Source organism: Chiroxiphia lanceolata, chromosome 1, assembly GCF_009829145.1.
Source record: "Chiroxiphia lanceolata isolate bChiLan1 chromosome 1, bChiLan1.pri, whole genome shotgun sequence".
Classification (NCBI taxonomy): domain Eukaryota; kingdom Metazoa; phylum Chordata; class Aves; order Passeriformes; family Pipridae; genus Chiroxiphia; species Chiroxiphia lanceolata.
The window spans coordinates 86,858,339-86,884,009 of NC_045637.1; the positions used below are offsets into that span (position 1 = coordinate 86,858,339).

The window sequence follows — 25,671 nt, forward strand, 5'->3', positions numbered from 1 at the left end:
TCTTTTTCAACTTGTCAACTCCCACAAGTTTTCCAGTGGAACTGAGGATCCCTTTTAGTCAGCTCCATATGCCATTTCCACAAAGAATACATGAACTTGCTTTTCGTAGGCAGCTTTCACAGACCCATTCAAAGCAGTCTGTCAGCTGCAAGCCAGCTATCAGGTTGAATGTCAGCACAATAAAGAGCATTTAAACCTCACAACTTAGTCCAGCTTCACATACTGTAGCATTTCTATTCAATTATTTCAGCAGATTGTTACCAGTAGTTATTAAACACATTATATACATGCATTCACAATTATAACTTTGGGGGTTGCATTACTTAAAATGGACAAGATCCATAAAATAGGGAGAAAAGGGCTGAAAAGGAGACATTGGAATAATTTTTTACATTTTTGGGAACTGGAAGAGTGTACCGGTCATCATTCAGGCTTTTTCAAAGTCACACCTAAGAAAGTGATGTCATGGCTCCTTGCATGAAAACAGGTTTACTATAATTTTCAGCTGGAGCATCACCTGTGGGGCACCTCAAAGATTTAAATTGTTGGCATTAGCCATTAAAAGTTTTTAAAAAAGAACAATGTTTTAAAACAGAACCAATGTGCAAACTGAAGACAGCATGGTCAGAGCAGGCTGCTTTCCATCAGCATACAAGCCCAGCCCACCAGAAGATGAGCTGGTGTTGAGCTGAGGGTGGGAACATAACATCTCTGGATTGGTGATGTGGAATGCACTGGGGACATGCTGGACACGGGGGCAGTTACTGCTGTGTATGCTTCAGATTTTATATTTACGGAACACAAAGCACTTGGGCAGGGAAGGGAAGTACCTCACATGAAACCCTGACTACAGACAAAAAGCCAATGAACTTGGCGTTATCAGCAATCTGCACAGACTTTTGCAGCCCCATTTTTGTTATGCCAAGCTGTAATTCATACCAATTAGTGTTTGTGGAAGTGTTTTGCAGATGAAAGGCATTATGCAAACCCTCAGAATTAGGAACTTAATTCTCATCACAAGCCTGACCTGCCATTCCCTGATGTTGATTGAAAAAGACCTCATGCTCAGCATACTTCAGTTTCCTTCTTCCCCTCCTCCCATCCTCTGTACTTGAGGTTATTCATTATTAGGACACAGAATTTCTTCTACCATTATACCAGTTATACAAATGAATGGTTGCTGGTAATGAAAAATCAGAAAATCGAAGGGCCTCCTGGGCCTGTGAAAGCCAACTGAGGCCAGGTAAGCCCTCTGGTAGGAGGCATGTCCTCACAAACACAAAACTAGTGTTCTTCTCCACGGCATGCAGCACACTTCTCAAAAAACAAAGCTCCAGGGCAGCTATCAGCCATAGATTTGGTGATCCAGCAGTGTTTTGACAGGACGGTGTCTTAGAGCATAAAAAAAGCCTTTTATATGCAGACAGAATTATCTAACAGTACATGGAAATGCTTGTGAGAAATTAAACCATACACAATTTCGCTGGTAAAACAGCCCCAGGATGCTATCTGCTGCCATCCAAACTGTTCCAGAGAGAGATTTCTGTATCACGGAAGTCTCAGCCTACACTGCATGCTATTATCTAGATCAAATGCTAAATGCTGCCTGCACAGGTAAATAACTAGGGATACAAGCAACCCCAGGCTTTTGAAGAATCTGCAACCCACACAGTGTGATAAGCAAATACATCAAAAAGATATTCCTAATGTCAGAGTTGCACCACAGGGGAAGAGTGAACGGTCTGAGGACAAGACCTCTTCTTCCCATGCTCCTACGCATGTACCTTGCTGTTGCAGCTGATCAAATTGCTCTTCCCATGACATTCTTTGCAGGCTCTCTCTTGCTTTTGGGACTTGAACTAACATAAAGGCTTCAAAAAGCATCAGAGCAGGGGCAAAGCAGGGGCACTATAGGACAGTGAGAGGCACCGACCTACTGTCTTGATGCTACATGAACACCAAGCCCACCTGCTCCAGAAGGAAGCCTTCCACACAAACCTCAGTCTGGAGCTGGTGAAATTGCCAGCAGCACTTTGCTTGTGGAACAAGTAACTTATTCAGGCGCTGGACACAGTCGGTCTTCACATATCTGAGCATGTTTACAGACTTTCCTCCTATAGATTTTCCACACAGAGCTATCCCAGCATGCACACCAACTGTATTTTGAACAGAGAGCACTCACTTTACTTAGCAAATTGCCTTAATACACTCTATGCCTTTGCTTTGTACACCTTTAAAACCTTCTTTCAAAAAGGAAAAGCAAAACCCCTAGTGGTTAAAAAAACCCAAAGCATCTTCTAATTATCTACACTGGAGAGCAGCATATAAGTGAAATGAGAACAGATTTTGAAATTTTGTAACACTTCTTATACATTACTCTTTTTAATCGCCTCTGCTCTTGCTTGGGACTGACATCCTTTTTTTACTTAATTTTCTCTTTCTACAGGTACAATCCGTACAATTCCCTTTGTATCCATCTCTCCACACAACTCTCCACCTTTGCAGAAATTGAAGCTGTGATTAAACAGCAAAGTAAATTCCATCTAGGTGTTCTTTTACCAGTTCCCAAATGCTACTGCTAAATGACGAAAAGACTATCCAGCACAGGAGCCCTGCTGGGTTAGGTACATCAGCTGGCAACAGGCACTGAACAGGAGTGTGAGGACTAGCTTTGGTAGCAGCAAACTGTGTCCATTCTGGTCACCCACAAAAGGGTCACTGTTCCCTCCAGCCACCATATTACCCTGTTTCTCCTTTGCACCACAGCTGGAAGCCAGATTCTCGTAAACTCACTAGACATTTCTAGGTATTTTAAAATTAGGGTAATTTTATGCTGCATTAGCTCAGCTAAGCAGCTCGCAGAGGGGTCCAACAAACTCATGTGGCAGCGCAAAGTACACGCTGGGGACAGAAATGGATGGAAGCACAGAATGCTCCTTTTGGTAGCAGAGAGCTATTAAACCTGCTTACTGCAATTCTCTCTCAAAGCCAGTGCCTTAGGCAACAAGTGGTTCACTTATTTGTGGCTTATTTGTCAATTATAGCACCACTTTCCTAACTTGGTAATAAGTCTGCTTTCTCCACACTGATTCCTTTTTAGGAAAGCCAAGCAAGATCCCTCATTCATTTCCCCTCTATACTTGCTATGAGTTTTTAGAGCCCCGTTTTACTGTGGTATTTTAATCAAATTCAACTGTATTTCATGCATGTTCCCTATTTCACTGAAAAGTCATGATTCCTTGCTTGCCCAAGAACTTTCAGTGACTATTCAAGAATTAAGATGCAATTTCACTAGGAATGCTTGATCCAAATTACTGCACAGCTGCAGGGGGCCTTTTCTCTCCCAGCTGACTGGTGAGTTGCTGAGGCTTTATAAGATTTCCCTAACAGGCAACTCTTCTTCCTTTCCTGTTCTAGTTAATGGCAAAAGAGTTAACTTGGGACCATTTAAAGCACCAACATTGGCAACTGTGCTAGAAGCCACTGAAATGACTGGGACAGCATCATAGAGCTATTGCTTCAGATGCTGCAAGTTTCCACTGAAATCACTTGAGTCATCCCTTTAATTTTTCTTTCCCCTCTTCTACACTACAAGACCATTTTCTAAAATAAAAGCTGAATCCTCAGCATAATTGGGGTATCCAATAACACCTTTAACTATAGCAGTTTAAAGAATTGCAGTCTACTCTTTTAAGTTTAATATCCCAATACTAGCACGACATTAGTCAGCAAATCCTTAACACTACATCAAAATGTTTGCTTAACAAGAACTTTAAAAGAAGAACAAGGGAAAAGTTTGCAAAAGACAGCCTTCAACTCACTGAAAGATACTGTGTAAGCACAAGGCTGACATTACATTAGTCACGTTTTCAGTGAAATCAATGCCGCTTCCAATTTCTTTTGGCCTTACTTCTTATTTAAGCAAAAGAAAACCCTAAACTAAAGGCTTCACTTGTATAATTAGAAAATACTCAATTCTGTACTAGCTTTACAGCTGTAATAAGTTGTGTCAGCAGGAAATAGCTAAGCCAAATAGAGAAGAGTCTGTGTTATTTACCTTGATATAAATTACTCAGGTTCAAACAATTAAAACAGTTTTAAACTGTTTGTCCATCATGGTTCTTTCAGAACCTGAGAAATCATTATGCAAAGGTTCTTCATGAATATAAAGTAGAAGACAATCAAAACAATAGTTTATACTGTTACTTATTTGTAGTTACATTGCATTAAAGAATTTTTCACTTACCAGTCAGCTATACATCCTGTTATTAAGTGACCGAAGATTAATCCTACAAGCAGGGAAAATTTAGCAATGTGGACTTTCCAGGCAGAATCACAAACAAGATCCCACTGGAAGAAAAAAAGAGACAGATAAACTGAAATAAATTAGTTACTCAGATGTGTTTTAACATAGTAATATCAGTGCAGAGCTTCTTCCAAATGTCAGTCCTAACACAAGTGCAAGGAAACAGCAGAGGAAAGCTTTCCCCCTCAAGTCAAGCAAATTAAAGACTCATTTACTTCAGTGAGTTTTATCAGACCCTTAATTGTAAGATGACGGTATCCAACACTTAAGTCTCCCCCTCTCCAGGTCACACGAGTTTAGCCTAAGGGGATATCTCCATCTGACATTGGCAATACTGCTGCAGCTGAAGCATCTCACTGTCATTGCAGCCCCAGACACCCATTATCAGAGCCCCATGAAGCCCACCAGCAGTAAGCCTGACAATTTAAGAGCAAGTGCTCCGGCTGATATCCTCAGAGTTGCTTGGAAACATAGGGAAAAACAGCTGCTTTGCCACAGACCCTGATGGCCATTAGCTTCAGGCTCTCAGTGTCAGGATTCTTTTGTTTTCAGAAAAGCATCTTGATTTCCCCAGGTGGTGGAAGGGGGATGAAGACTAAACAAAGGCACAGCTTGTCAAGACAAGTCCTGGCATGGAGCCAGACAGGGCAGCTGGAGATCCCAGCACAGCCATGCAACTTCTTGGGACAGCAGTCCTCATGGTGACATTTCATAGCTCAGAGACCAGACAGGTTCAGAACCTCCACAATAAAGCTATGCCTAAAACTGAAATTAACCTTTCTGTCCAAAAGAAGGGGAAATGAACCATTTCAGGCAATTAGTCATTAGGGTACTGCCTCATTCCCATGAGAAAGATAGGAAAAACAAGGTTTCTAGTGAGGCTTCCCTAAACTCCAAGACATTTTCCTTCTAGGCAGAGGAAACCAGAAGAACCAGACTGCATTCCTGGCTTTAGCCCAACAACTTCATTGCCCTCAGAGATGTAACTTAATCTCTCTTATGTGTAAAGTGTGGATACTTACTATTATACCCTTGAATAAATATAAGAAGATAGGTTTGTTTGCGGTTTGTGAGGCACTCAAATATTGATGGTAATGGGAGCTATACACATTTCATGACAAATAAGTACAGCTAACTTTGGAGAGTCAGATACTCTAGAATTGAAACTTTGTAGAATAAATGGCTGTTTGTGTGTAATATAATAGTAGCAGCCCTCCTGACACCACGAACTGAAGTTTCATAGCCAAAAACACAAAGTAGAAGTACGCAATTTATTTTTAAAAGTTAGATGCAGCTTCAAAAAGAGCTTCCCTCAAAACAGTTCAATTAGGTGCACTGCACAATTCCATGACGCACAGCCCTTCCACAAATAAGGCAAGACTCAGCCCTCTAGTTCAACATCAGCGATGTCCTCACTACAATATACCATGTCACCAAGAGGTAAAACAATTTTGTGGCCAAAAGAAACATGCCAGCTCTCAGGATCAGGCTTTTTGTTTAAGTTAAATGTATTTTTGAGTTCTCCACTGCACTGATCTGTACAAGTTGGGACATACACGTCATCTTCCACCCTACAGACTGAAGGCACTAAAGAACCATAAACAAGTAGTTTAGGATTTTTTCCACCAAACAGCTATGAATTATTTGCAGCAAACAGCTCAGCAAGGCAGTGAGAATTGCTCTTCAAAAACCTTGACTTTTCAGGAGCAAGTGGAGGAAATGCAATTACCAATACTTGCAACTCTAGAACCAATTTCCAGCTAGCAAATAAAAATATCTGCCCAGACAAGCTGAAAACAAAACAAAACTCAAGAAATATATCTGAGCTCCAGGCAGGCTTTAAAATGCTCCAGCTTCATTTTCACAATCCAGAAGGTGTATATGCTACTTGAAAATGAAAAATCATTTTTGTTTGTAGAGAACAAATTCAATTTATTAAAGATAGTCATATTTATACAAGCACACATTTTAAAATTCAATAATTAATTTTTAAATTTATTGATGTCAGAGGAACAGTAGTGTCCTCCAAGTGCAAAAAGAAAAAAGAGATACCCTGGCGTCTTTCCATTTTCAAAGCTTGCCATTGCTAACCAAAGGTAGCTGGCCCTCACACAAGCCCATGGTAGAGAATGTGCAGTGCCACATTACACATAGGTAAAGGCTCATGTTTGGAAGAGCCAAAATCTCAAGGACTGTTGTTAAATTTCAGGCCAGGACAATAGACGTCAAACCCCTCTGGCACGCTGGCACACAAAGTAAGAGTTTAAAAGCAGAAGAAAAGTCAATGTATCAGCTTGTCCTTCAGTGGTGCCCAAAATACACCCACTCCTCTCGATAACTTATCTGCAAGTCATCCTTTGTTTGTTTGTTTTTAAGGCTATTGTCCAACTCCCCAGCTGCTCTGACAATAAGAACACTTATTTCCTTGCAAACCCTGCATCTGGCCCTTCCCTGCCCTTGGTTAAGCACTCGCTCTGCAGGCCGGCAGAAATCACAGCAGATCCCCCAAGCCCACACAGGCAGTCTAATGCGGGTGCTAGCAGACCAGGCAGCCCCTGACCTTCCTGAAACCTCTCCCTCTGCAAAACCCTCCAAACTTGTAAATTGGGAAATGGTGAAATATATCAACAGTTGCTTTAACAAAAAATTCCAGAGAATCTGCCATGACCCCAAATTACTCGCTCTGTACTAAGAGCTCAAGTATATCCTGGTTTCTCCTCTGGCAGCTGTCACAAACCACAGAGAGGTCACCATGAAGCAGTTACCCAAAATAAATTTGGCACGACAGTGGTAGGTGTCACCAGGGCATTCAACTTGCAAAGAGAATAAGGAGAGAGGACAGAAGAAAAATGGATGCTACAGTCAAAAGCAGCCTCAGGTAAAGATGACATTAATAGGACAAAATACATATTTAATAGCTAGCATATCGTCCCTACCCATCTTAACACAGCAGCAGAGCAAACCAGTAAGGTTTCATCATGCTGAAAACGCAGAAATTTTGCCAGAGACCTGTGTTGCCCCTTCCCATCCACATGGAAAAACCTCAGCTTTGAAGAGCTAGAAATACAGCAGGAACTATTACACAGCAACAGTGCTGGCTCTCCCCTTATATACACCTGGGCTCAGCAGAGCAGAACTTATTTGTCATGTGCCCACATGGCACAGCTGTGCCCAGAGCCATGGCAGGTCCTGCTCCAAGTGCTGGTAGTTTCATTCTGCAAAGATGACACTCAGGTTTGCTCCACAAAGAAAGGAGTGATGGGTTTCCATGTCCCTGCAGAACAAAAGACTGGGGTGGGCAGTGCTGATGACTGGCAGTTCAACTGGTACTCCAAGTAAATCTGCACTGGGAGGTTGTTTTGGCTGGAGACTGGGTAGTAATTCTCTACCACCTCTTGCAAGAGGTAGTTTAATCTGTTACAAGCAGGAGACCATTAAAATCCCCTAACTGCTCTGGCTGAATTCCCTGGTGTCCCACTCAGGAGTTAACAGTGCCAAGCCTAAGGGAAGGATGCTGCTAAACTTTCTCTGGGATTTCTCTGTGTGCCCCTGTCTTTCTGTCCTCCATCCATCATCCTAATACAAGAGATCAGATAAACGACTTGCTAAAGAAAAAGGACTGTATTGTTATGCCAAAACAAAAATAACCGCATATATGCTGGTGGAAAAGGTACATTGTAGAGAATTTGCCGCCTATGCAGATGTGCAATATATTGCAAGTGGGGTTTTTTCATGTTGTGACAGCATTTTTTTTGTCAAAGCTTAAGGAATCACACCTTAAGGATCCTAATGTTTAACGGGTATCAGTGAGTCACCACCCATGCTGTGACTCACTATGCTTCACAATCAAGATGGAGGACTATTTAAAATATGAGTTGCTCGGGAAAGCACCTGGCAAAAGGTAATGCAACCAAACAGTAACCATTCTGTAACTCTTTACAAGGGGTGAAAATCCGGACAGGTTTCATGCAGTGAGTCAGTATTTGCAATGAAGTTACAAAGTCACAAATGCAAAGTTTGTAACTACAAACACAAGCTGCCGCAAGTCCTCGTCCTCCAGAGGCTGGCTGTGGCATCTAAGCACACTGAATACCCACTGCTAAAAGGTCATAGTAACATGTCTACCGAGGATTTGGTTTCTACCTTCACCCTGACAACACAAAAAAGTGCAATGTAGACTCTTCTGTCCTAAAAAGAAGCAATAAGACAGGAGAGATGCTCTAGTACAATGCTTGCTCGGAGTCTGGCACAAAAAGCCCACGGGAGGGGAACTAGACACACACACTCTTGCCACACTGTGGGTTCACAGTCTGTTTCCAACAATTCATGCCCAGATTGCTGCTGAAAGAAAGCCTGCCCTCTCCTAAACGGTCTGCAGGTGGGTGGTAGCTCTGCCGTGACTGCTCTCTGCAGTGGTTTCAGCAAGAGGACACCAAAGGATCACCAGTGCTGCTGCCTTGGAAGGCCCTAAGCCGGGCACGAAGCTGCACCCTTGGTCTTTCCCCAGCCAGAGAGCACCTGGCTGCTGTGCTGGCCTTCACAGACTCTTCCCAACGCAGGTAACATGTCCCAGACACTGTATGTGGTCTCTCAACCCCTTGGGTAAAAGCCTCCCTGTGGTAGCCCCAGCCTCTGCATATCAGTCACGTATGCCACAGCTTACCACAGCAGTCCCAAAGTCCCCCCTGCCTGGGGAAAAGCCACCAGCTTGCCTGCACATTAGATAATGATTTTAAGACGAATAAATGAAAATAAGAATCTATCATTTGTCACTGAGGTGTGTTGGTTCTCATGTTTCTTTGTTCTTCTCCTTCCTGCTCCATCTTTTTATAACTAAACCCCGTCAATTTACCCCACACAGCACTAGAATCCATCTTCTATGTAAATACCTTACCTAGTGAGACTTAAAATTTATGATGCTTTCAGATTCTCTTAGAGCATTCTTATTAAAAAAACAAACCAAAGTTGTTTTTAAAAAGAATAAAATAGTAAAAAAATAAAGTTATGCTTCTCATATAAGATACATTAAAAAAGGCAGGGCAGTCTCCAGGTACTTATTTCTGGAGGAAAATCTCAAAGTCAGCAGATGAAGCACTGTAAACAAACCCCAAAACAAACAGAAAAGCAAAGAAGTTAGTACTTCTACCTAGCACTAATGCCTCCTCCCAGTACTAAACAATTTGAGTAACACTCCTAGTTAAAGACACAGGAGATCACTGTAGCAAAATTTCCATCCAGACTGCCACAGGACATTTCTCTCCTCCCCTTCTCAGCTGCTGGCCAAAGATGACACTGTGGCTGCATTTAATGTTAAGGAAAGTGCACGAGTTCCAGAAAGCGGTGTGATACCCAACTCTACAGAAAATAACTGTGCAGTAAAACCACACTAAAGAGGTTGCAGAAGAAGCTTCCCAGAGGGATGTGCCAGCCCAATTGCAACACCTAAAGCTGGGGCGGTTTTACTACCACAGGCATCTCTGTGGTAGTAAAACCGCCATGGCAACACCTCAGCCATGGCAACATCAGCGTATTTAAACTATTTAACGTTCAGAGTAAGGATGCCTCTTCCTTCAGGTCACAGCTGGGCAAAGCACTCCCTGATCTGTATTTTAAGTGTCAATAAAATGTTCTTGAGAACACACGGCATTTTTTGACCATCAGTACAACCAGCTAGGTGGAAGTATCAAGAAGGTCACATTTCAAAATGAGGACGTTAAGTAGAGTAAAAAACTAAAAGTAACAATCCTTGAAGACTTGAGAAGGTATAAAAATTAATGATTTGCTCTTTCTTTTACCAGTCACATTCAGAACCAAACATCTCCAAACTACATCTTTCCTTATGTTTTTAATCAGACACAAGTGAACTGGAAACCAGAAGAGTCATTAAAAACACAACACACAAGAAAAACAACAAACCAGCTATTGAGAGGGTTTTGTTGTTTGTTTTCTTTGAACAGCCACTCAAATAAGCCTACACCACCTACGCTTGAATGCCTCAACCCAATACACAGTCAACACCTGACTTTCAAGCTACTTCCTCTCTGTGTGATGCTAGACCTCCAAGAGCTAAGTACATGTAACACAGTTCAGCTTTATCATAAGTGGATGCTTTTGCTGAAAAGCTTTGACTGGTGCCTAAGTGCTTAGAACCTTAAAGATAAATACTTCAAAACCAAATTTTTACTGAGCAAGTACACACTGGTATTTTGAGAAGTTTATAATCATCCGAACTTGCAAGAACTTTTACTGTCAACAGAGATTTTTTTTGTACCAGAGTATCACCTTTAGCTCAACATCTGCCTTCTTCCCATTCCCAACAAACCTGGGGGCCCTATTCTCATACACTAGAGAGCTTACTAACTCAACAGATGCAAGGGTTTGTTTTGTTCAGCTTCTTATCCAATTTGTTTTTCTTGCAGTGGAAACAACATTTTCTTCACTTTTCATTCTCAGAAACCAGTAATCCACTTCTGACCATGACAGACACCTGGCAAGGAAAGCTGCAGCCCAGAAAAATCACTTGTGATCACTGAACACAAGGTCATAGAAGTAAGTGGTCAGGTTGCTTTAACTATAGACATGACCAACCATCTGGGCAACGCACCATTTGAAAAGTAACGCAAAGAAACTACTTTTGACTACTACCACAAAGTTTCTGGGGACATGGGGAGGCAGAGGAGTGGGGAGAGAAAAAGAGGAGAGGCATGTGAGCCAGAGGACACATGCTTAGCTGTCTTCCAAGAAAGATATAATTAGATTGTGCAGCATAGTATGAAAGCAGTTTCATTAACCTATGAAAACAGCTTCCAACCCCGCAAAATAGTACTGGACTGCATAACCATGGACTTCACAAGTTTCCTTAATGGTTTCTTAAGTTTAATGTAGTTTAAGTTGCTGAAACACATCCTTCAAAACTGCATTTTCTGATACACATGACTGCTGTGAAATTTCTGCATTAGCTTTTTAGGTGCATATTTCTTAAGCCTGGTATTTCAGCTTTAAAAATAAAGCACACAGGCTCAATGCCACACATCACTGCATTAACACTGATATAAGACATGGCACTTCCTCCTGGTTTACAAACTTCAACTCTGTCATGATAATGGGATACCTAAGACAGATTGCATCAAGCTGTTTGCAACTGGAGAGGCAGAGGCACATTGCCTCTTATAATAATTACCTCAGGGTAAACAGGCTGTCCCCACTATGCCCCACAGGGACATACAGCATGTGCATGGCTCCATTTGCCCCAAAGAAGCAGAAAGGCCTTTCTAAGGCCTTTCAGTCATGGCTCACTTTTAAGAGCCATCTCTCCAGTGTGATGAAATGGCTCAAAAACCACTGCAATCACAAAACAAGCCCAACACTTCAAATATGCAAAAGGACACAGACTGACTTCATTTCAGAGCCAGTAAACTAACTTGGAAAAGATTTAACATTCTGCACTAAATTATTGCTTAGTCTATGCCATAAGCAAAAAAGACTCTCCAAGCTATCCACAAAGTACATCACCAAAATCCCAAGATAATGAGATAGCATCTGAAACACTGCAAAACTGGAAAAGTTTCATCTATCCTTCAACTTCATACTTTAATCAGGGGCAATTAGCTCTTCTATTCCAACTTTGCTCTCTTTCTTTTCCCCACTGGGAGAGGGAAGAAGGAAGTTTGCTAAGTAAATAATCATTGCTAATATGCTAACAATTAAAATATGATTTGTTAATCATATGACATTCTTCTGAATACTTAACATGATTAAATCAACTTTAGTAGCATCCAGGTACCACCCACTTCTCCATCACTACTTCTTTTATTTTCAGTAGGAGTTCCCTTTATTCTGAGACATTTAGATCTTTTCCAGCCTTGCCCTCCACAGATTAGTCAACTAACTTGTTTCTCAGCTGATGTTATCTGCTTTGCTTATCCCAACTGCATAATGTCAGCTAACATCAAAGGGTTGGGAGATACAAGATCTTGCTTGCAGCTTCCCTGAATACTCTATTCATAACAGTATATTCATAATTTTCCAGAGAGCAGCATCAGGATATTTCAGTATCTCTTTTACATCTCTGTGCTGCAATTAAGGATCTTTTCTACACTATTCTGACATGATTAGGAGACATTGCCACAAAACTGATTTTAATGTAAAACCCAGTCTTTGCTATAAGACCTTGTAGCTGTTCATGTCCCTCTGGCTGCATGAAGACCATGAGTAACCGCACCCATCGCTAGGACTGAGACACACACTGAAAAATGGTATTTGAGTGCCATTTCCCAGTTTTCCGCTGACCACCACCTTTATTCTGAACAATGTACGTGCTGCTTTGCAACTAAACTAAAAAAGTTAAAGTAGCTATCAAATTTGTATTTAGAACAGGTCTAAGCGCTGTAAATAGAAGCTACATCTAAAAAAAAACCCAACAGTGTAGTTAAATATTAACATTTGTTATCATCTCATTATCAAAAATAAGTTAACACTTTGTGAACTGGTGTTTTTCAGCCTACCAAAACAACCATGCTCAAAACATGCTGTAGGCTGCCACCTTGAGAGGGCTGACATGGCATAACCCAGCTTACTATCTTGTTGGGTCTTTTTAAAACCAGGGGGAAAAAAATGAAAATGTCAAGCATGGCATAAAACTCTGAAATGGAGAAGGGTGAAGCAGTAGACAAGAGGAGAAAGTAATTCCTCATGAGAAATACTTGCCATTGTAGATAAAAAGATCGGACACCTTAACTTTGACATGCAATTGCTGCCATGACCCTGCCCTCTCATCATTTGCAGACTACAGCTATTGCAACTCAGGCAAGAAGAAAAGGAGAGGCAGAGGAATAAAAAAACCCCGGGGTCCGGCATTAATTCAGACCTAAATAAATATTAAGGGTAAGGAAGAAAGAAAAAAATATTTCACCTGTTTTACAAATCAGAATATGAAACTGGTCTGTCAAGCTTGTATTGTTCAGGCAGACCATGTTTTACACTGCACTGGAAGACATAGCAGGGAAAAGGTCTTACAGTTTAATTTGCAGTCCCTATCCTTAATAATATTTGCAGGGTGAACATTGCAACACTAAATGTTCGTGGACTTTGACCTAGAGGCCATGGGGAGACCAGGCAGCTCCAGAGAGCTGCAGAGTAGCAGAGAGACAGTACTTGGGCGAAAATTAATTCCTCCACTACTGCCTGGATGAAAAGAACCTCTTCTAGGGAATCAGACCACCCTGCTCTGAAAACAACACACAAGAGTAACTATAAATCACATGCTGCTGGAGAAGGAGAACACACCACTTCCCTGGATCTCACAAGTAGCATTCCTGATCCACAAGGAGTTTTCCTCCTTGTGGATCTAGATAGGCATCCCAGAAATGAGTATCAGGATACATTCGGTTATCTAATCTTTTGTTCTTGTGTTTCAGCATAACAACTGGCAATTGGGGCTCTCCCAGATTATAAGGGGAAAAAAAATTGTGTAGTACAAGGCACTATTACATCGAATTTTCCTACACAGCACATCATCCCCAGAGCACATTTACCCTTGCCTCATCAGCTCACAGGATAGACAGGAGTTCCCTCCCCCCCCACCCCAAATGCACCAGTCGCACCAAACACAGCACTGATCCACCTCCCACCAGGTGGGAATAGGCACAGACCTATTGTGTGTTGCCAGCAGGTACAATATGGCCCAGATCGGTGGGAACTACTCAGCATACACATTAATCATTGCTGTCTGCCAGGTTTTACAGGCTGGTGGGGAGGGCAGGCTCCCCAGCATCCACACCGGGCCCAGACCGGTGCAGCTCTAGTATAGTGCTGGGTGGTTATCAGACACTGACATGGGGTTTGCCTGGAGACCTCTAATGATGTGGCCTGAAAGGGTGTTGAAACTCCTTTCTCCCTCCTTCCTCCTTGCCTTTAAAAGGGAATTCAGAACACACACAAAGTCACCTGCTGTCGAAAGTCTACTGGAAAAAAAATATAAATTACACTATGAGAGCTAGGCACACATTTGAGTGAAGTGACCGCAGCCCAAGAGAAGCGGCTTTGAGGGAATCCAGTGCCAGAACTAAACACTCAGCACTGCTGCAAAGCTGCAGCATATTCTATGACAGGTTACTCTGATCTTCCACATATTGTCTGCAAGCAGACCCCAGTCCTTTGTTCTATAGCAAGATCTCAGCCTAATTAATTCCACAGTTACTTGTGGGTAAGCCAGTGCCAGCCTGGCTGTGCTGCAGAAGAGCAGGAGGAGGAAGGAGTATGAAAGGGAGGGAGAGCAACTGTCCTAAGCAGGGATGCCAGGTAGCGTGGAGGGGAAACTAGGCAGAAACAAACAGCCTGACAGGGAAAACAAAAGATGAGGTACACAAAAGCAGTCTATCTCGTTCAGCATTTTCTAAATTTAGCAGCTCTCTAGAATTTATTTGGAAAACTTTAATTTAAGACTTTTCACCATTAGTACGGCCAAAAGTTTTTAAGTTCAAGAAAACCATAAATCTCGTGCTATTCCAGATGTTGTTTCATTAAAAAATGAACCCATTCATGTTTGACTGCCCTGTAATCCTCATCTCAACATCACCATCAGAACTGGCTCCAAATTACATGCCTTCCTAAGTGCCAGTTCCTCCTCTTTGACAAACACTTTAAAAAAAACCATGAGGTCACCTTTTAGAATTACACTCGTGTAGCCAGGGTGAGAAGCAATAAAACTGTTAGTGCACTTCAGAAATTTGGATTTAGACAGCCTGAACAGCTGGGAAATATTCACTGTAGCCTGCAACTTCTGCCACAACATGGGCAGAGTCGGTATTTAAATTAAATGACTGAGATGTATTAGGAAGTGGAAGCAAAATCAAACAAAACCCCAACCATTTCAAATATCACGTCCATCCAGGGGGAGGAAAAAATAAAAGGCAATTGTTTGACACACACAAAATTACGCATATGAACGGCTCAATAGCAAGTCTCAGAAAGCTGAGAATGTCTTCAAGAGATTTCAATATGGAATTACCTTTGTGGATGACATTGTTAGTTCTACCAATGCTACAAACTATTTACTATTTACAAACTATTTCAGTAGCCTGAAATCAGATTCCTGTAACTGAGATGCTTTATCTTAAGGGTGATAATAAACATGAACTCTATGTACATCCCCTCTAGTAAAAAGAATCCTTACCAGACAGATAACCTAAGACTACATGAGTTCCGATGTTAGTATTGGTCTTAATCCAGTCTCTGTTTTCTAGACCAACTCCTTCAAGAATTTTTAGCCAGTACATAACACTTCCAAATAAACAAAACCAGTATCTAAGCTCACTAAACAAGTAGTCTGGTGATATCATACTTGGTTATCTCAAACATCGGGTTATTTCCTGTTCTCAGGCAGAGGACATTTCTTCACCACCGGGAAATTGCAGGTACTGTTCCCGAAACAGCTGTCCCCTTCCTTCATGCCACTTAGCCAGAAACTCGCCCCATTGTTTCAGGGTGTTGTTCACTAGTGCCCTGATAAGTGGGAGACTCCACCACACTCGATGTGTATGAGCAGGCCCCAGGACAGCTGCAACAGGACAAGCCAGCAGGTCCCCTTTGCTTTCTCTTTAACAGGAAGATTTCTCAAGTCTGTAAGGGCTCAGAGCAGCAACCACTGACTCTTTATCAGCTAACTTGCAGAGGGAAGAGGAAAAAAAAAGCTTGGGATCTCTCCCAGAGCAGAGGAAGGCTGGAAAAAAAAATAGTAGTAGAAGTTTGCTCTGGTCTGCCAGTATTTCTGGATACCTCTGACCACAGGGACTCGTTGACCTCTTCAGCACCCATGAGGAGCTGAGAGAGTAATTACAAAGACATTTAGAATGCTTTCTGCCCATTGTAAGTATCTGCCTTGCAAGTCCCTACACCCCCTTCAATCTGTCCAATGGAAGCAAGGGCACAGGTGATGTACTAGCTTCAGTCTTGACACTTCTGCCCCAACTACTGCAGTAGGTACAATAACACAATGTTTTTACTGATTTGGGACTAGACAGAAGCCAGTCAGCCAGGAACTAACATTGACAAGACAAATCCTGTCAGTTGCAGGGAAAAAAAAAAGAGAAGCATCAGCACTTCTGAAGTCTCTTTGAAGAGACCAGCCAACTGGAGAATATGCAGAAACAAATGAGGTTACAAATAGGCACAAATGGGAGGAGATAAGGGTGGCATAGTTTTTATTTTGGGAAGGACCTTGTCAGAGTGATCCCTTCAAAGTAATTAACAACTATGCTCTGAAAGTTCATTTGAAATGCACACTTATCCTCTACCCCCAAGAAATATCACTCTACAAGCTGTGACCAATTTATCATCACTACTATCACAAAGAAATTTGTTTGCTGTGGTATTTCTGGCTACTTGCAGATACCTACAATAATTACACAAGACAATATCACAGACTAGGGCACATGTTACTGCACAGAGCAATTTCACTTCATTAACTCAGCAAAACACCCAGAAAAAAAATAATAAAAAACATATTTAAACAGAAAGTTTTCTACCAGGTTGAGAAGGTGATTCAGCTGAAGGTGTGCCCAGAAAAGTGCCAGAACTGCAATAAAAACAAGGAAAAGAAAGACTCACACGTCACAGACATCTCCCTCAGCAGGAGCAAAGAGCACTCCAAGTTCACACCAAGACAGCACTACTACTGGACCACTTGGGTCTCCTGGCTCAAGCTCCGCTTTTTTGGCAGGGACAATTTGCTAGAGGCTGAGCCAAATTGGCATGAGAATGATCAAATCAGTGGTAAATAGGTAAAATGATTGCCATGTTGCTTTGGAAAGAAGATGACTCAACCCAAATCAAGTGGGAAGTTGAGAGCCAAGAGAACAGCATTGCAGGAAAACAAGGCATCTGGAGCATAAAAGCAGCCACAACAGGAATTCCCTTGTGACTAGACATGAAATATTATTACATAATCGCTCTGAGTGATTAAAACGCAGCCTTCAACTAACCGCTTCCCTCTATGCCAACCCCAAGGGGTGGAATGATCTGGAATGTTGGGGGCGCACACAGAGGGATGCTGTGCCATCAACCTCTGCAATTTAATCAAGCCTCAGTCCTTGCCCATCATCAGCTTTTGGTATCCATTATACAAATTAGCATGCCAAACAACAAAACCTCACTTAACGCAATCAAACACAGAGGACAGGCCATCCAAGTAACAGAGGGGAAAAAACCAAAAAACATGAATCCTGTAACTAAGAGCTTCCATGAAAATATTGTCCCAAGATGACAGCTGGATTTGCAGATGGTCCGAAGATGCAGGCACTAAAGATTAGTGAGAGAGTTAGAAAAGTCCCTGCTGAGCACAAACTCCAACTTCCTGCTAAGCTTCATGTTTAGTTGTCATTGTCATTTAGTTGTCATTATGTTGCTCATTGTGTTAGTGCTAATAATTTACCAGAAGTATCACTGTGCAAATTGGTAAAATGAGATCTCAGGTTTCTCCATGGCAAAAAAAAAGTGTATTTCTCAGCATCCCTCCTTTGGACAGTGTACTCTGTTTATAGCAGTATGGTGATGTTGTGTTAAGAATAGATGAAAATCTTTAAATAAGCATTTAGCAGTGAAAAAGCCTTGCAAGTGCTAAAGGAAGAAATTTATGTACAAACCAAGCTGAAGTTCAAGATTTATGTGCCAAGTCAGGACATTAGCTCAGAAGGGTGATTTAACATGGCCACTGGAATCCCTGTGGTTAAATTATGCATCTGACCTCTTCCCCGTATGTATTTCAGCAGTGTTAAATAATAAGCACTACATCCTTTATTACCATTTCCAGTTCCAATGACTGGCAGCACTAAAAAAAAGCACCATTCCCAGTGACTCAGTCAAGGAGGTCAGGATAATGGCAGCATCTAACACAGAAATGCCAGTCTTCAAGGAAGGTGCAAGGCCACCCCTGGCTCCAGCAAAGACTCAGAAGTGGGGCTAAACAAAGCACTGAGCAGGGCTGGAAACAGCAAGATCTCCACTCCCTCAATCCAAGTACGACACAGGCTGGGAGAAAATGGGCATCAGGGAAGGGAGAGCAGAGAAAGCCTGGACAGAGATACAGCATCTAATGAAGGGTGCCACTAGGAGAGAGGCTATGGAGACAGTGGAACTTAACACAGTTTAAGGACAGCTATCCCACTCCCAAAGAAAACAGAGTGAGGGCAGGGAGATGTCTCATGAGCATGTATATCAAATATGCTTTGTGTTTAATAACCAGAATTGTTTCATTGTTTCTGAAGACAAAGCAATGATGGAGCATCCAACAGCTATTAGCTCAGACTGCTGAAGATAAGTACAAAAGAATTTACTAGCCAAACAAAAGTACATTTTTTATTAATATACTTTTGGCTCTCTTTATGATATTTCAATATAACCCCTGGCTACTACACAGATGCGTATATTAGACTGAGATTTAATAAAACTCTATTTAGAAAGATGAGAACATTGCATAATACATTACAGAAACAAATGTATTTTTGAGGGGAGTTAAGGAACATCTGAACATCCAGTCTCTTGAATTCGACCAGAGCAGCCCTTTCTTACAGAGGACAGTGAGATGCATGTAAGAGGAGTCAGCAGTTACAAGAAGTGCTCCCACAGTATCAGAGCTCCTGGGGGTTGATAAGAAAGGAAGTCCAAATCAAGCTATGCTGTTGTTCTATCTGAATTTTTCTTCTCTTTCTTCATTAGGACAAAAACAGACAGAACACCCACCCAGAAAACCCCCAAAATAAAACCAAAGCACCAACTAAGGAGGAATCCTGACCCCAAGAAAACAACCTAATTATAATTACATGGGATTACAAATCAAAGCAAAAAAGCTGCCAAGTTTTTGGAAGCAAGCATACAATAAAAATAAAAACTCCACACTGGAAAAACCCATAGTCTCAAAAGATTATTATTATTCTTTCTAATAGAAAACAAGACAGCAGGGGCCAAAAATGTTTGTTTACCCCTTAAAATTGATCTGCCCTTTACCACAAGTTCTTCCAAAGAACACTTCTTTTATTATTTTTAAAGGAGCATGCAAGACAGCAAACTAACTCTCCCTCGACCTTTTGTGGCCAACTTCATGATGACCTTCAAAAGGTTCAAAGTTTTAAAAAAAAAATTTTTCACATTTTAGACTAAAAAGATATATTTCAAGATAATTTTTTCATGCAACGAGTCAGTGTTAAACACCCAAACATATGAATAGCTCAGTCTCTGGATATAAACAGAACAAAATCTGACCCTCTTAAATATTTAACATCATTATGCATTTATGTATCACAAACCATTCATGTCTACCATGCACCTGTGTTTTTCCCATGAAAGGACTGTAGCTGGGTTACTTTTTTTTTTTTTAATCCATTCTGGGTTCAAGGTTTTGAGGGATTTGCTTTACCTGCTTTTTCCCGGTTGCACACGCTTTCAAGGGACACAAAGAGAAACCAAAATGATTTTCAATGATTCAATACAAATGTGTGCTGGCTGACCAAAGCACGATCATGCCAGTCATCCATTTGTTTCTGCATTTCTTATCCCAACTAGATAAACACAGTTAAGCCAAAACACTGCTCCCAGGCAGGAAGTAATTTTTGCTGATCTTAGGAGGGGATCTTGAGATTAAGGGAACTACTTCCCTGGTGTAACCATTTCATTTTACATTTCCAGGAGCTCCAGGTGCCTGTTTATATCAGTAAGGCCCATTCACAGCCAGCAGGGTTTTCACAGGGCTGATACCGCAAACACGCAAGAGTTTTCAGGTGAAAAGGCAAGGCGGGTTTTTTGCATGCGCTACTCGGCAAATAGAAAGTGAGTGCAGAAAGCGGCACAGTCTCCTCATTAGAAATTTTCCACTTTAGCCATTACATGAGGTAACACAAAACAGAGCAGCGTGCACTTTCTGCTGCTGGAGTAAAACAACTTGTGTGAGACATTTCTTCTTTAACTGCTCTGCCAAAACAGTTATCAAGTACAAAAGCAGAAGAATTCAGTAGAACTTTGTCTTATTTCACTCATCACCATCTCTTCAGCTTCCCCAAAAACCAACCTGGTTTTTGGTTTGTAGGGCTGCTTTAGGATACATGCACAAAGATCAGTGATATTACAACTGCAGTCTGCTTCGCAACCCTTTCCTCTTACTAACTAGAGACACATGCCCTCAGCATCTTTCCCACAGACACCCATGTCCAGAGACAGCAGGACATCTACCATTGCCAGGATCCCAAAGAGACACATAGGATCCCGTTTCAGGACGTAACTTTGCAACCCAGAGCCACAACCAGTGCCCAGGTACAAGCCCACACGATGGACACCCGGCATGACTTGACACCCAGGGAGGGAAAGGACTGCGGGGACGTGGGATTCACCTAATCCTAGTGGGAGGGTAACTCACAGGGACTTGACTGACCCGGCAGCAACATGCAAGGACAGATCCACATCGTGTCCAGCTGCTCCCTTTGTCCTGGAGAGAGGGGGTGCCGAGGGAGGCCAGGGTCGGGCCGAGGGGGTCCGTGAGGGCTGGTGAGGGAGGGGGGTGCCGAGAGAAGTCGCCTTTCTCACCTTGCTCACGACATTTTGGACGAGGCCGGCTCTGATGCGGTAGTGCCACTCGCGGCAGCCGCACTCGCTGGCGTTGCCCGTCGCGGGGGTTGGCAGCCCGGGCGGGGGGGGGAAGATGCTGCCGTTGCCGCTGTGGTTGGCGTGGATTGGCGCCAGGGTCCCGCTCCAGTTGCCCTGCCCGTCCGCCTCCCGGCACCAGAAGTCGGGCTGATCCAAGAGGAAGGAGTCCGAGAACTTGCTGAAGCCGATGACGAGTGCCGGGACCCAGGTGAGCAGCACCAGGGTCCGCTGGTACCGGCCGCCCAGCCCTCCGAGGAAGGGTAGCACCGAGCCGTCGTAGTCGAGGAGGAGCGGGCTGCAGGCGGCGGCGGGCGGTGGCACCGGCACCGCCTGGATCTCGACCCCGGCAGCGTTGGCGGGGGGCGGCCCCGGGGGGGCGGCGGCGTCCCCCCCCACAGCCCCGGGCACCGAGCCGTTCTCCTCCGGCAGCGGACGGCCCCCGCCGCCCGTCTCACGGCGCCGGTCTATCGCCATCCAGCCGCCCGGGGAGGCTCACATAGGGGGGAGCTGGGGCAGCCCCGGCTCCCTCGCGAGTCCTTCCCTCCCTCTGCTCCGCGCGCGCACACACACACACACACACACCTTGCAACGTAAGATATTGCACACACGCTCCCAGCCGGACCCGGCAGGAGACGGATGGGGGAGGGAGGGAAGGAGAGAGGAAGGAGGGAAGGAAGGAGAGGGGCGAAGAAAAGGGGAGGCACCGAGCGAGCCCCTCGCTCGCTCCCTTCCTCACCCGCACCCTGCGGCCACGAACCGCTGCAACTGCCGGCGGTGCCCCCCCTCCCCTCGCCTGTGCGTCAAGCTGCACTCATCCCAGCTCTCCCTCCCCCTTCCGAGAGGCACAGCCGAAAATAAAAGGAAGGATCCAGCCGGATCCGAGCATGCAATGAGCCAAAAGAGAGGAAGGGAGAAGGCGGGGGAGATGAAAAAGGAGGAAAAAAGCAAAAACAAAACAACAAAACCCAACCACCCCGCGAACGAAACCCTGCAACAACAAACCAAGCAAAACCGGTGCAGCAAGGCACCGAACACGCCTCCTCTCCCGGTTTTGGTGAGGAGGGGGAGGAGGGAGAAGAGGGAAGGCAAAGGAAGGAGGAGAAGAAAATAACAGCTCCCGACACGGCTTCCCCGCTTCCCGCACAGCTAAGGGCTCCCCCCTGGCCGCGGCAGCAGCGGCGGCGGCAGCCTCCAGCACCTCCCCGCCGACCCGTCGCAGCCCCGCGTCCCGCGCATCTAGCTCTGCAGCAAGGGGCCCCGCCGGCCCCTCCGCGGCCCGGGCTGCGGACGCGGACACCACCACCACCACCGCCGCCGCTGCCCGCCGTGCGCCATCCCGCGGCAGCCCGCTCCCCGCGCCGTGCCGCTGGCCGCACCTCCGGAGGCGGGCAGGCAAACCCGCCCGGCTCCTCGCCCTCCGCCTCCCGGCAGCCTCCACCTGCCGGCCCAGCCCCGGCGCCGGCGCCACCGCCCCCCGCTCCGCCCCCGCGGTGCGGGGCGGCCGCACCTGCTCCTGCCGCGCCGCCGGCCCGGCCCGGCCCCCCGCCAGGGACCCGCCGCCGCCGGGGGCGGGACGGCGCCGCGGGGCGGGGAGGGCGCGGGGCGGCCCCGCGGGGCTCCGCGCCGCCCGCGGCCGCGCTGCGCTCCGGCGAAACGGGGCAGGGTGGGGTGGGCAGGGCCGGGGGGGGAAGGAGGAGGCGCAGCCGCTCCTGCAGCGCGCTGTTTCCATATCAATTATTTACACGGTGTGTGTGTGCCTTTAATAACGCAGCGCGGCTGCAGCGGGCTGGGCGGGAGCGCACCGCACCGCCGAGCCGCAGGAGCATCGTGGGTGGCTGAAGAGAGGACGAGACTTGGAGGGAAGAACCGAAAGGCGACGAGGGCATTTCTGAGCCCTAGAGCGCTGCGAGAAGATGTGTCTGGATCGCTTCAACCAGCCTGTCACATCAGAAAAAAATTAGCACCTGACGTTAATTGTAAAACAGGCATTTCGAATTTTATTTCGAAGGTTATTTTTATGTTAAGCTAAATTTACTTCTGCATGTAAGTGCCTCACACTATTTCCATCGTGGAGCGCAGCCGTGCATTACTGAACTGTGTGGGTTATTTTTTCCTTTGTAAGGAGGGAAAGAGAGACAACAGATCAATATACGCTTGTACACATGAACATGGCTAGTGAGCAGAAAATGCTTGTGTGCATTAGAAGAGGACTGGCATCACTGCCAAATATAAATGGAAGAGCAAGTTGTTGGTGGATTTTCATTTACTTGATCTGGCCTCTGCAAGCAAATTGTACACCATTAATGCCTTCAAGCTTACTCCTTTTAACTCCTTGTCTTACAGAGGACACCAGAAAGTTTCCTATCTACACTACTTCAGGGTAGCTCTGGATCCCTTTTGTGGGGCTTCCCTTGGTCCTGCTCTGAGAGGGACACAGTACCCAAGAGGCCCTAAAGCCTCCCCAGGCAACACTTTATCCTCCTGTCTGAAGATTTCTTGCTGAATTGTGAATGTGTTGCTCCCTGCCCAGGAAAGTATCCTCTTTCTGCATTGCAGTGTCCTTTTACATCTGATGGCTGCTATCGTGTCCCTGTGCCATGTTTTCTTTATGATGACCAGCTGCAATTTGTCCACCTGTACTGCTGTCTCTTTGGCCACCAATTGCCCTCACCTCTCCTCCAGTTTCCCCTCAGCTGGTGCCTGCAGCCTGCACTGAGCAGTGCCCCAGCATCTGTGTGTGCAGGAGGTAGCCCTGCCTCCAAAAACAATTCCTCTAATTGCTTTTTAGTCATGTTCTGTGCTTTCCAAGCAACTTCATGGGATTGTTTTGAATTCTTATTTCATCCTCCAATGTGTTAGCAGTCACTCCCCAATTAATGCCAGCTCCAAAGGCTGCTAATGAAAGATTCCAGGACAGATGCCTTTGGAATTGTGTTTATAATCCACCTGCTTGCTACTAAGCCACTGATGGTGGCTCTTTCCACAGTTTTGTACCCACTACCTAAATTTTTTGAATAAACTGAACTCCCTTATTCATGAACACATGTGTAGAGTCTAACTAAGACACGGGTGAGTGCAGGCCTTTCTTCCATACCAAGGTCTGTTCCTCCACTGCCAAAGGAAATTTGGCCAGCTTGTCCCAGTTTCTTGTTGACAAGTTCATGTTAATAGTTGTTTATCTTATTGCTTCCTTCTATCTGTTTACAAGTAGTGTGTCCATTTGTACTAGATGCTTTCTGGGGAAAAATTCTGGCTGGTCTATTTTTTTATTTGTTTACTTATTTATTTTCAAATGCCATCTTAAAGATAGGTATCAATTTCGCCTATTTCCATCAGCAGGGTCCTTGGCTGTCATCTCTGAATTCTCAGAGATAAACACTAGTGTTTCCAATGCTGTCTGAGCCACTTCCTTCACTACCCTGGCATGAAGTGCAACCAGATTGTTGGTTTGAACACCTCTAAGTTATCTAAGTACTCTTGTAACTAGTTCTGTCTCAGTCTGGGCTGAAACCTTATTCCCTTGTCATTAATATGTATTATGTCAATCACCTGATTACAAGTGGCCTCTTTTAGCCAAGGCTGGTGCAAAGAATGCCTAAGCACTCTTAGTCTTCTCAGCATCAGGCAACAGCTTTCTCTTTCTGATAAGAGAAAGCTTTTGACGTCTTCTTACCACTTATGTAGTCACCAAACAATTTCTTGTTACTTGCAAAGCTCTTGATAGTTAAGTTTTGTCTGTTGAATTGGCTTTTTTTGTATTTGTCCCTATCTGTTCTTGGCAGCGGCACTTCCGCACCTCACCCCATGGAAACCTGATCTGCTTTCTCTGTGCTTGCTTTTCGTAAGCTCATGATTAGCCCAATCATCTGCTTCCTAACATTCCCAGATTTCTTCTGCAATGGAATCATTTGGGATAGACAGGTCTTCTAGAAACTCCTAGCTACCACTTGTTGTCTTTTTCCACAGAGAGGAAAGGCCTCATCATGGCCTGAGATCGGCAAAGTGAAATGTTGAGGGGAAAAGAACTTTGGGAGCAGAGGTCTCAAGTTGAAGTTCTGAGGAAAGAGAAATTTGGCTGAAGAAAGCAAAGAATTGAAAACTGGGAAGAGATGGGAAGGAAAAGAAGAACCCTTGGAGCAGTAAGTAGGATTACTGTGAATGAGTTATATAGTTATATATAAAGTTATACAGTACAATGAAAAGCCCATAACAAGTCATTACAACCCTTACTCAAGCCGATCAAACATTTTCATCCCCAGCGCCTCTTCTAGGCTCCCCCTACATCCTGAGTTTTTGTTTGGAACTAAAATATTTCAAAGGTAACATATTCCTAGGAGTTACGTATTTTTACATAGTAGGAGTTCTACCCTTGAAACGGTAATGGTTGAGAGACTGTTTCTGCATAGAAGAAGGCTGGAGACAAAAGAGGAAAGAAAACGCATTTCTAGGAGCTAAGAAATAAATTTTTGATGAAATAAATACGACTGAAGCAAAACTTCATGGAAAAATATCTTTCAAGTAACAGAAATGCTTTTATATATTCCTGTGAAAATTGATTTTGGTTTAAATGAGGAAATGAAAAATATTTGAAAGGAATATTCCAACTGTGTGGTGGAGCTTACACATAAGCAAATACTGAAGTTAAGAGGCAAGCCTCTCTCTCCTGAGCAAGGCTTCATGAGGAGCTATGTTTTGTGATGAAGCAAGGTTTCTCCAACAGTGCCTCTTCGACCTCA

The 25,671-nt window shown here is 44.1% G+C and overlaps 2 protein-coding genes across 4 annotated transcripts in view; both read right to left on the bottom strand.

The window, feature by feature from the left end:
* The window catches only part of SLC22A23 (solute carrier family 22 member 23), a 113,163-nt gene extending 91,729 nt beyond the window's left edge, over nucleotides 1-21,434 (bottom strand). For all 3 annotated transcript variants that reach the window (XM_032693333.1, XM_032693245.1, XM_032693186.1), the window contains exons 1-2: nucleotides 20,876-21,434; nucleotides 4,247-4,350 (exon numbers count right to left, since the gene is read on the bottom strand). In XM_032693333.1, coding sequence (XP_032549224.1) covers nucleotides 4,247-4,350; nucleotides 20,876-21,409 — 638 coding nt within the window. In that variant the 5' untranslated portion in view covers nucleotides 21,410-21,434. The remainder of the gene's footprint in view (nucleotides 1-4,246; nucleotides 4,351-20,875) is intronic.
* Nucleotides 21,435-21,720: 286 nt separating this feature from the next.
* On the bottom strand, nucleotides 21,721-22,664 carry LOC116784665 (translation initiation factor IF-2-like). Its single transcript, XM_032683528.1, has one exon. It carries the CDS (start codon nucleotides 22,662-22,664, stop codon nucleotides 21,747-21,749), a length of 918 nt encoding a protein of 305 aa, XP_032539419.1. The 3' UTR covers nucleotides 21,721-21,746.
* Nucleotides 22,665-25,671: the final 3,007 nt, after the last annotated feature.